Here is an 11,561-nt window from a genome sequence, read left to right as displayed (position 1 = left end):
GCATACCGGCCACATTAGATCTCAAGTTCTGCTCATCAGTGACCTCAGGAAAGTCTGGAGGTGCAACTTAGGTGGGTAACATCTGTCAGTGCAGAGCCTGGCAGGGTGTGGCTCAGTAAGGGCCTTGCCGGGGTGCACAAGGCCCTGGGTTTCATCTCAGTACTGAGACAATGGTGGCGGTGGTGGGGCATACCAAGCTGGAAAATGGTTGCTCTGAAATAGTCCCGAGGCACCTGACAACATCCGGCCCCCAGGACTGTGCAGAAAGATGGTTGCGTGCGAGTGAGTAGCTGCAAAGTTGCAGCCATTTCACATTGCCTAAGTATTCTGTAGGGTGTTTGCATAGTGTCATCATGGACTCAGAGAATATCCCCTTGGCAACACGCATTGCCATGTATAGAGAGCTACTGAAAATGAATGAGGCAAAGCCACTGCCATGGAGTCTGCAGAACACTGAACAGCAAACACGGTTTGCCAAGGGCAGTGTCAGGCTTGCTCCCTTTTATGGGGATCAGGACACCACACTCCAAGGCCGAGGGAGGCCTTGGGCTTCTCCAGGGTCACAGCTGGGACAGAGCCCACAGGTCCTGTCCTGCAGCAGCCCCTCCTGGCCTTCCTGCCTTCTGGCCTCATGGCCGGATGGTGTCCCTGACCCGGTGTCCCCGTGTGTCCACAGAGCCCAAGGCGGTGTTTGCCAAGGAGCAGCCGGCACGCAGTGAGGTGCAGGCCGAGGCGGGGGCCAGCGCCAAGCTGAGCTGTGAGGTGGCCCAGGCAAAGACGGAGGTGACGTGGTTCAAGGACGGGAAGAAGCTGGGCGCGAGCTCCAGGGTGCGCGTGGAGGCCGTGGGCTGCAGGCGGCAGCTGGTGGTGCAGCAGGCGGGCGAGGCGGACGCAGGGGAGTACAGCTGCGAGGCCGGGGGCCGGAAGATCTCCTTCCTTCTGCAAGTTAAAGGTCAGTCCTTGGGGGAACGGCATGATTTTCATGGAGAGAGTGTGCCTTTAAGCCACTGCTGACCCACTTGTGTCTGTACTGTCATTATACTCACATCTCACTCTCTTCCTGTATGTGCTGGTGCTGAGCTTGTGGAGCCAGTGGGCACGGTAAGCATGAAAGGATGGGGCGTACTGAAGTGGACCTACTGAATTTTGGTCCTTTGTTTCCCAATGCTCAGAGCCTCCATGATATCTCTGTGTCCAAGGCCGTGTCTCTCTGGCTGTGTGATCTAGGGTAGAGCAAATGTGCCCACCTCAGTCCCTGGGACCCTCCTTTTGTTTCTTGCTCTGCAGCTCCCAGTTGCCCTCATCCAGCACCCCGTGAAGTTTCTCTCCAGCCAGGTTTTGCAGGTTCTTTGAGTCTTGTCAGAGGACATTTTGTCCTCCCAATTGTTCTTGGACTTAATCAGGGTTTTACCTCCGATTTTCACAGCGTAGTGTAGGGATGTTCTTCCCTTTTTTCATGGCTCTTGAAGATCTGTCTGCATCTCCATGTGGCAAGATCTTGGTGTGAATTTAGGGGCGATGGCCACACCAAATATTCAAGAGCAGAGGACTGTAGAGAAGCTGGGGTCTGGGATTCTCTTTGTGAGCAGATCTTGCTTTTTCTTGACTTTGATGAGATCATTCTGCGTCACTATACCCTTTGAGTTAGAGTCATAAATTTAGAAATGGGAGGAAAATGAAGCTCATGTGCAGATTCTTTTAAAGACAGGTCACTGTGAGGCAGCTCTGAGAGGGACAGTGGGGGCTGGCTCTTGGCATTTCCCTGCGGGCCCCTTGTGTCTGTGTGGCCTGTGGGGCACCGAGAGGTCTGTGAGACAACAGAGCTCTCTCTGTTGAGAGGGTTGGGCTCTTTAAACAGACCCTCCACACTCTCCCTGAGGTTTCCCTTCTCCCCCAGGCCCTGGGTTCCATCCACAGTGGATCTGTGGTCCACTGAGAGGATGGCTGTAGGTCTCCGTGAGGTGCCCACAGAACCATTCGGTATCACATTCCTGTGGAGTGGTTTGTTACTGTGTGTACCAAACACCATGTGTCTTTCTGACAAGTTATTTGAGTTCAGTGTGATGTAATTTTTTTTTTTGTCTTTTTGAAACCATGTCTTACTATGCAGTTCAGGCTGGCCTTGACCTCACTTTGTAGCCCAGGCTGTTCTGGAAATTGCAATGATCTTCCTGCCTCAGCCTCCCAAGAGCTGGGATTATAGGTGTGCACCACCATGTCTGGCAATATGATGTGATTTTATGCAACAAATTTGAAAAGCTTTGACAGGCTGGCAGTTAGTGGAAGACTGCACTAAAGCTTACACAAAAGGAAAAGGAGAACTCAGTCTTATAACTTTTTAAAGAAAGGGAACCTTGATGTCAAAAACCTCATAGAAGGAAATCTAAGTCCAGCATCCATGGGTGAAGTGTTCCACACATTCTAGAAAGAATGTGTGCAGAGCAGTTCTTCTAGGAAAGTAGATGTATTCTCTCCAACTCATTTTTTCTTTGTGTTAAAGAAAAAACTCCAAAATTTCAAAACAAGATAATAGGAGGGTAACAGTGGTTAATACACTGCATATTGTTATCTTAAAATTCGTTACTCAGAGTAGCAGTAATTGTCCAAATATTAGCACAAACCTTTCTTTTCAATGAACTAAGAGAAATTAGTAGTATAACTATTTTAGCTATCTTTTATATATTTTTTTTGTTTAATTTTTCCCTTCCTTTTTTTTCCTTTCCCCCATCCCAGTTTCTCTTTCCTTTTGAACAGTTTCTTCCCCTTTTACAATATCTATTGTATATTTTGGATCTTATTTACTCTTTCAGCTTCTCAATACGATGTTTACACATGTGTTTGGTTTATTTTGCTTATGAGTATGGTCCCAAGTTGCATCCATTTACCTATAAGTCTCCAGTTTATCCTTCTTATTGCTGAGTAATACTCCATTGTAGTAGTACTGAGTACTACTGAGTAGTACTCCATTGTAGAAAAAAACCACATTTTTTTTTATCCATTCCTTGGTTGATGGGTGAGGGTGTTTCCAAGATCTAGCTATTACAAGTTGTGCTGCTATAAACATGGGTGCACATATATTGCTGTGCTATAATATTTTTAATTCTTCTGGGAAGGTAAATAGCTGGGTCAAAAGGGACCTCCAATCTTAGTTTTTTGCGGAATCTCCACACTGATTTCCACAGTGGTTGTACCAGTCTACATCCCCACCAACAGTGGACAAGGGTTCCTTTTTCCCCACAGCCCTGCCAGAATTTGTTATTGGTTGATTTCTTTCTTCGTTTTTTTCAGTTAAAATGTAGTTTATGTAAATCTCAGAATGTTTAATAAAAGCAAATATCTTCTCCATTTTTTGCTAACTGTACAGTAAATTGCATTGTAGAGAATATGCCTCTATCTTCAGATTGTATCTTATTTGGGTGGAACTAAGACATAACTGGATCATTATAAGATAAATAGGAAGTTGGTCCAACTAATATGACAGTAGATATATTACATGCAGAATGTAAAATTTTCTCTAAAAAAAAGGATGCAGTTGAGTTGGAAAAAAAAAAACCCAAAATCAGTCAAAAAGAACCCAGATTCAATATATGAAAATGTCCCACAATAGGTCAACAATGGCAGTAAAAATAAGAGGAAAAAAGTCAACTTTCTGGAACATCATTTTTCAGTAGCATAGAAGCACGGAGTGCCAGGAAGATGTCTATTCATGTACAACTTCAGCATCCAAGTTTCCCGCTATTTATTTTGTTGGGACAAATGCTTTAAATAAACAGTTTGTCCTCTTCACTGAAGAGAGCTGATCTCTTTCATCTGTAATGAGCTAGGTTTTGGGCAGGTTAGCCATGCACTGCAGTAGTGCCTCCTGCATGAATCCGAGCATGTGCTGTGAACAGTTGGAGAGGGCAGGCAGGAAGAACCTGGGATCAATGGAAATAGATGTTACTTTAAGCCATCCGTGAAAGGGACACCCACAGAGTACCCAGTGTTAAGCCCAAAATCTCTTCTTGTGCTTCTGTGTTATGCAAGTTCCACCCCTTGGAAAGAGAAACGGCGAAGTTCCAGGAATTCAGAGGTTCCAGGTTTTCTTGGGTCTCAGTCACTTTTCACATTAGTGTAGATTTTTCAGACAAAGGCACTTGTTCCCATGTAGCCAGGTGCTGCACACATTATCCCCAAGGCTGTGCTAATTACCACCATGTATCCAAGGTAAACTGATGTTTGAAAAAACCATGCATCTTCGATTTGAAAAAATAGTAGTAAAAGGAATACATGTAAACGTAGATTGAGTTGACGCAGCTGACAGAAGACTTGTCCACTGCTGCCTATAACCCTCCGCATTTAGCAGGAAGTACGTGCACATGACAGTCACACAGACAGTCACAACGCCCAGGATGGCCAGCACCAACATCATGAAGCCATAAACATAATAGATCTTATATGCCCAGAAAGATGTGAAGAAGAAATACATTCCAATAAAGCTTGAGCCAAAAGGTAAAATTCCTCCCAGGCAGACAGTAACCACAGGCTCTAAAAACCCCTTTTTCTCCGGTATAGGATGAGGCACAGCACTGACCCGTCGAGGGAAGTTGGGCTGACATGACAGATTTTGGCCAAGTGTTGTACCAACGAGATTTAGAGGAAGAATATCAAAAAAGCAAATGCAACAAAGAGGCACCATTGTTCCAAAAAGAATGGTTCTTGAAGCATGGTGGTAAAATGGCTATAAAATTGATGAAGGCAGTACCACACACCATAGCTGGAATATGAAATGCCCCAGTAAACATCTGCTTTATCCATTGCTTTCCTCCTTGTCTAGCACACACACTTCCTCCAAACTAACCATTCCCTGGAGATGTAGCAGCATAGACAAATATGGCTGTATTGAGCACTGACCCTCTTTTGTACATAAATCTTCTGTCATTGCAGCAATAATAACAATGAGAGACATAGCAAATATCTGACATCAGAGCCAATGAGAGAGGAAAATATCAGTGGGTGACTTGGTGGTCTAAATACATCTCCACGCACCTGCTTCCATCCCTGTTCATCTCCTAGGTCTCTATCCATATCATCCATTTCTTCTTCTTTACTGTACCAGGCATAATGTTTTCTTAAGGTTCTCATTAAAATCATTGAAACTGAGCCCACCAAGAAGATTACCATCATGAAGGAGTTGAAAATTGAAAACCAATGAATCCTATGTTGAAAAAAGGATGGATCAAGATATTTGTCAAATAGATTTTGAAATTTTACATCTGACTTTTTCCACTTTACTGAATACAACATCTGTATTTTAGTATTCAGAACCAGCTTCACCTTTCCTTCACTTGTTAGATTAACATCAACAATTTGATTTCCATTAAAACCTATTTCAAGTTTCTTATAGGTCCAAAGATAGTAATCTCCATTTTCATCTGTTTTACCAACAATACCCCATAAAGGTAAGGCATCTATATACATCTGGTACCAGTAGTTATTATTATTATTATTATTTTTTTGTCTTTTTTGAGACAGGGTCTTGCTATGCAGTTCAGGCTGGCCTTGAGCTCACTTTGTAGCCCAGGCTGGTTTCAAACTCATAACGATCCTCCTGCCTCAGCCTCCTGAGTGCTGGGATTACAGGCATGCGCCCCCACGCCCGGCTCCAGTAGTGATTTTTGATAGTATACACAAATGCATCTCTCTTTTCTTTATCTAAGTCAGTTTCACAGTAAGTAGCTGGCATAACATCATTCTTAAATCTTACATGCAGACCACTAAATTCCAATCCAGATCCTTAAAGTGCTTGTCCCAGAGTTTCACGGTAATGACTGATACTTTTTTTTTTGACCGCACACAGAATGGAAGTGATGAGTACTTAAATGGTCTTGGCAATTATGGTAGGGCCCAACGGTGTTCATCCGTAAGACAACCCCGTCCTTATTTTGCTAAGTGTGCACGTGCTCGCCCTCCTGGCCAGGGGCAAGAGTAGCAGCAACAGTGCGGTGGCCGCCATGCCTGCTCCCTGCCTGTACCCACCCTGGCGCCGGCCACCGACTCCTCCGCGGCCGGTTCGTATCTCCCGGGCGCTGAGAAACGCAGAAGCCGGACTCAGGCGCTGCCTCCGCCACTGCCATCCTCCGCTGGGCCCCTGCCCTCTCCGATTGATTTCTTGATCATAACCGTTCTTTCCGGGGTGAGATGGAATCTCAGTGTTGTTTTAATTTGCATCTCTTGAATGACCAGTGACGTTGAACATTTTTCATATATTTATTTGCTGTTTGTATTTCTTCATTTGAGAAGTGTGTATTCATCTCAAATGCTCATTTTTGGATTGGGTTTTTAAATTTGGGAGGTCTGGTTTTTTTGAGTTCTTTGTACGTTTTCGGTAGTAAGCCTTTGTCTGAGGAACGGCCGACAAACATTCTTTCTCACACTGTGGGCTGTCTCTTCCCCTTGGTGGTGGTTTCCCTTGCTGTGCAAAAGCTTTTTAATAAGATGAGATCTCAGATGTTGAGTCCTGTGTGATCGGGGTTTTATTCATAAAGTCTTTGCCTATACCAGTGTCTTCAAGAGTTTTACCTATTCTGTCTTCCAGCACATTTAATGATTCTGTTTTAATATTTAGATCTTTGATCCATTTCAAGTTTAATTTAGTGCAGGGTGAAAGATATGGGTCCAATTTTAATCTTCGGCATGTGGAAAGCCAGTTTTTCCAGAACCATTTATTAAAGAGACTGGCTTTCTTCTGGTGAAAGCATTTAGCACCTTTGTCAAAGATATGGTGGCTGAGTGTGTCTGGAGTTGTTTCTGTATCTTTTAATCTGTTCCATTGATCTTTGAGTCTGTTTTTTTTTTTTTTTTTTTTTAAACCAGTACCATGCTGCCCCCTGCCTTGCCTTTGTTGCCCAGAATTGCCTTTGCTCTTCTAGGTCTCTTTTGGTTCCAAATGAATTTTAGGATTGTTTTCTCTAATTCTGTGAGATATACTGTTGGAATTTTGATTGAAATTGCATTAAATTTGTATACAATTTTGGAAGTATGGCCATTTTCACTATATTGGTTCTTCCTACTCAAGAGAAGCTTTGCGTTTTCTGATATCCTCTTCAGTCTCCTTTCTCAGAGTACTGTAGTTTTCAGTATAGAGGTCTTTTACATCCTCATTACATTGAATCTTAGATATTTCATTTTTTTGGATGCTATCGTGAAAGGTGTTGTTTCCATAATTTTTCTTTCAGTAAGTTTGTTATTTGTGTACAAGAAGGCTATTGTTTTTTGAGTGCTGACTTTTGTATCCAGCTACACTACTGAATTTGCTTATTAAATGTAGCAATTTTTTTAGTGGCGTTCTTGGGGTCTTCTATGTAGAGTATCATATCATCTGCAAATAATAATAATTTAACTTCTTTGTTTCATATCCTTATTCCTTTTATTTCTTTCTTTCGTCTAATTGCTTTGGCTAAAGTTTCCAACTGTGTTGAATAAGAGTAGAGACTGTGGACATCCTTGTCTTGTTCCTGATTTTAGAGAGAAAGCTTTCAATTTTCATCCATTTAGTAAGATGTTGGCTATTGGTTTATTGTAGATGGTTTTTGTCAGATTGAGATAAAGATTATTCCAATTTTCTGTAGGGTTTTTATTATGAATGGGTGCTGGACCTTGTCAAAAGCTTTTTCTGCATCTATTGAGATGATCATATGATTTTTGTCCTTAGCTCTGTTAAATAGTACATTATTGATTAAGTAATCAATAAAGTGATAAGTATATTACATTTATTAATTCATGTATGTTGAACCATCCCTGCATCCCTGGGATGAATCCTACTTGATCATGGTGTATAATCTTCTTGATGATTTGCTGCATTTTGTTTGCCAGTGTCTTTCTGAGATTTTTGCATCTACGTTCATTAGGAAGATTGGCCTGTAGTTCTTTTCCTTAGTTGGGTCCTTCTCCAGTTTTGGTATAAGGTAATACTTGCTTCCAGGAATGAATTTGGGAGTATTGCTTCCCTTTCAATTTCATTAAAGAATTTGAGAAGTAGTGGTGTTACGTCTTCTCTAAATTTCTTGTAGAATTCAGCAGTGAATCCATGAGTGTCTGGGCTTTTCTTTGTTGGTAGGTTTTTAATTATATCTTTGATTTCATTGGTCATATTGGTTTATTTAGGATTTTTATATGTTCTTGATTCAGCTTTGGTAGTTCATATGTACCTAGGAATGTGTCTATTTCTTTTGCATTTTCCATTTTATTAGAATACAAGTTTTCAAAGTAGGTATGGGTGATCTGGATTTCTGCAGGGTCTGTCGTGCTTTTACCTTTTTCATTCCTAATTTCATGGACTTGAGTCTTACCTCCTAATTCTTAGAAGAGGCTGAATGGCTTTCAGAAAAACATCCCAGTTTTTCTCTTCCAGAAGAATTAAAAAGGAAGGTGGAGGTCTCTGCTGAAGGATCTTGTTGCCATCATGGTCCTCTGTCTGCCAGTGCCCCTCACTGATGTGGCTGACAGGGGTTGGGCAGTAGAGGCACCAGCTCCCCAGCGCTCTTTACTCAGAGCTCTAGCATGGAGGAGTTGGTGGGCACTGGGCTCTGATCACAGGGAAGTCTTTCCAGGGAGAGCTGGATGTCCACAGCCAGCTTGGAGAAAATGGGGAAGATGTAGAAGTCTGCTTTCCTCTGGTTTGGGATCTGGCACAGGATCAGCTCGTAGAACCATTGGCTGTTTGCATAGCTGTCATGGCCAGAGTAGATGGTGACACACACCATCTCCTTGCCATAGTGTACAGGTCAGATGATGCACAGCGGGGTCCTGGGGGCCAGAGTGAAGAATCCTGGCTGCAGGGCAGGTAGGCTGGAACCAGCCGTGCATGCGCTCTGTGTGGTGGTACCAGGGCAGGCACTGCAGCTGGAGGACCTGCTCCTCACTGTCCTCCTCCTGCAGGAACAGTGCTGTGGCCAGCTGTGCACATTTGGGGGTCTTCCCCTGCTTGTGGCCTGTAGACTGCTCAGACACATGGAACAGCGGGAGGTCAAGGTGGATCCGTGCTAAGACCTTGTCGATGGCCTTCTGCAGCAGCTGGGCCTGGGCTGTGTCTCTGATGATGTAGATGCTTACCAGGAAAGGGTCCTGGGCCTCTTCTAGGGAAAGGTCACTACTGGTAGATGACAGGTGGCTGTAGTCGGACCCTCTGGTTTTGGTGCCTGAATCCACACAGTCCTCCTCACCACCACTTGCCTTTGGGTCCCTGGCATGCCTCCCAGCCTCACTTCTTTGGTGCCACCCTGCCCAGCCCTGCCAGGCTCAAGCCACCAGGCCACCTAGGAACATCTTGCTGCCCAAGCTCCCACAAACCTCTCCAGCTCATTTTGTGTAGGTGGTATAATATCAGTACCCAAACCTGACAGAGTATTATGAATTCAAATGGCCTTCTGGTATGGGTATAAAGTCAAAATCCTATACAAGCCAGGTGTGGTGATGAATGCCTATTCTGCCAGCACTCTGGCAAGCTGAGTTAGGAGGATCGCAAGTTTGAGCAAAGCCTGCCCATCTTAGTAACTTAGCCAGACTTTGTTTCAAAATAAAAAGGGTTTGGGGTGTAGGTCAGCATGAAGGCCCTGGATTCAAGCCATAGAAATACAAAAAGAAAAAAAAAAACCCTATAAAAAATACTGGGATAAATGGTTTAATGTCAGAAACATAATACACCTGGGGCAAGGAGCCCAGGGTCAGTTTAACATCAATGTGTTAGGAAACCAGTATAACCTGGTACTAACGTTATAAGGGGGAAGCATGTGTTGACTTCAGTAAATGCAGAATTAAATTGGCTGACAAAATTCATATAGCACATCTAGGAGAGATTTATAAACCTTAATGTTCACTCAAGCTAAAAGTCCTGGGGCTGGGATGGAGTTCAGAGATAGAGCACCTGCCTTGGATGGGAAGACCCTAGGCTTCATTCCCAAGAAACAAAGTTCTTAAACTAGTAAAGAAAGGATTTACCTTAAATTTGATGAAGGTTCTACAGGGAGCAGCAACGAACGCCACCCAACAGCCACTGGGGAGGTTTTCCACTGATGGGAGATTTCAGAGGGCCTGCTGTACCAGCTCCTGCCCAGCCCTGCATAGGCACCAAGGGGGCTGTGGGAGACAAGGACACATTTGGGTAAAGGAAAAGAGGGCTTCATAGGTCCATGGTGAACATTTGTGTACTAATGCACTCACAGCAAAGAGCTGGAAAAGGACATTTAAAAATTTACCAGACATGCCAAATGGCCTGCCTCTGATTCAACATCTAATGAAACATCCCTCTGAGGGGGAAGGTATTAGATGTTTCCAGGAGACAAAATGGGAGCTATAGATGCCTGGTGAGATGCATGTAGATGACACAGAGCTGTCCATTTCTGATGCTTGTCAAGGGTCACCTCTTTTGGGGTGTGTGAGAAGTGACAAGTCCATTCCAAAGGGTCGTGGAGCCTATGTCCTCCTGAAGAGTGGGAATGTCTGCTGTCCCAGACACCTGGCTGGTATAAGGCTGCGTAGTGAGGACAGCTGGGTTTCAGTGCACGAGAGGTAAACAGGCAGAGGAATAGAAAAATGGGGCTGGAAACTGCCCTGAGCAGAGTCAGGTCCCTGCGTTCCTGCACCACAGTAATAGCAGGAGACCGGGAAAGAGGTGGCCATTAAGTAAATGACATCTGTGTGTAGGAAATAAAGTGTCATGTGTCCCCATGCCACACACACATCAGTCCAGATGCTGCATGAAGTCTGAGGAGAAGGTGAAACCAGTTCTTAGCAGAGGACTTGGATTATTTCATAACCTCAGGGTAATCAGATTTCTTAACCAGTATATAAATGCACTCACCACAGAAAGCAACCACATTCTTACTTCAACTGCTAGGAAGAGCTTTATGCCATCTGAGGGGACATAAAAGAGAGAAAGGCAAGTGACCAAGAGGAGATGATACACACACAGTGGTCAGAGCTCCAGTGTATAAATTATGTGAAGCACCTAAGTGAGTAGGAAGAGAGCAGATAAACAGTGTTGAGTGTTGTGTCACAGCATAGATGTCCAGGCACTTGGGTGACAGATTTGCTCCCTTCCTGGGACACCAAGAAGGGCATGGGACGTGTAGGACCAAGTGCAGCGCTCAGATCTCAAGGCCCCAGCCCTGTGGAATCCTGCGTCCTACATCAGCCCTGGAGACTCCTGGTTCCTAAGGGGCAAGTGCATCATATCCTTCCCGAGAGGCCTGTGCTGGACACCATCACTGTCCCCGATCAGCCCTATGGAGCCTGGTAGGGCTGTGTGGGCAGATTGTGCCACATATGCTGAGGACCACTGGGGCTTCTCCAGGGCCACAGCTGGAGCAGAGCCCACAGGTTCTATTCTATAACTGCTAGGTCTGGGCCGTCCTGCCCTGTAGTCTCCTGGCCTGACTGTGTCTCTGATCCCATGTTCCCCTGTGTGCCCCCAGAGCCCAAGGTGGTGTTTGCCGAGGAGCAGCCGGCACGCAGCGAGGTGCAGGCCGAGGCGGGGGCCAGCGCCACGCTGAGCTGTGAGGTGGCCCAGGCAAAGACGGAGG

General features: G+C 44.7%; 1 protein-coding gene and 1 pseudogene across 1 annotated transcript in view; one reads left to right on the top strand and one right to left on the bottom strand.

The window, feature by feature from the left end:
• Obscn (obscurin, cytoskeletal calmodulin and titin-interacting RhoGEF) overlaps window positions 1–11,561 on the top strand; it is a gene marked incomplete at both ends in the record, with an annotated part of 116,492 nt that overhangs the window by 31,390 nt on the left and 73,541 nt on the right. The window contains 2 exon segments of the mRNA XM_013509734.1: window positions 750–952; window positions 11,454–11,548. Of these exon segments, the coding sequence (XP_013365188.1) occupies window positions 750–952; window positions 11,454–11,548 (298 nt within the window).
• Window positions 3,934–6,167, bottom strand: LOC102013666 (annotated as a pseudogene).

This window comes from Chinchilla lanigera, unplaced genomic scaffold (assembly GCF_000276665.1).
Source record: "Chinchilla lanigera isolate Chin_1 unplaced genomic scaffold, ChiLan1.0 scaffold00180, whole genome shotgun sequence".
Lineage (NCBI taxonomy): Eukaryota > Metazoa > Chordata > Mammalia > Rodentia > Chinchillidae > Chinchilla > Chinchilla lanigera.
This window is presented reverse-complemented; position numbering and strand designations above follow the sequence as displayed.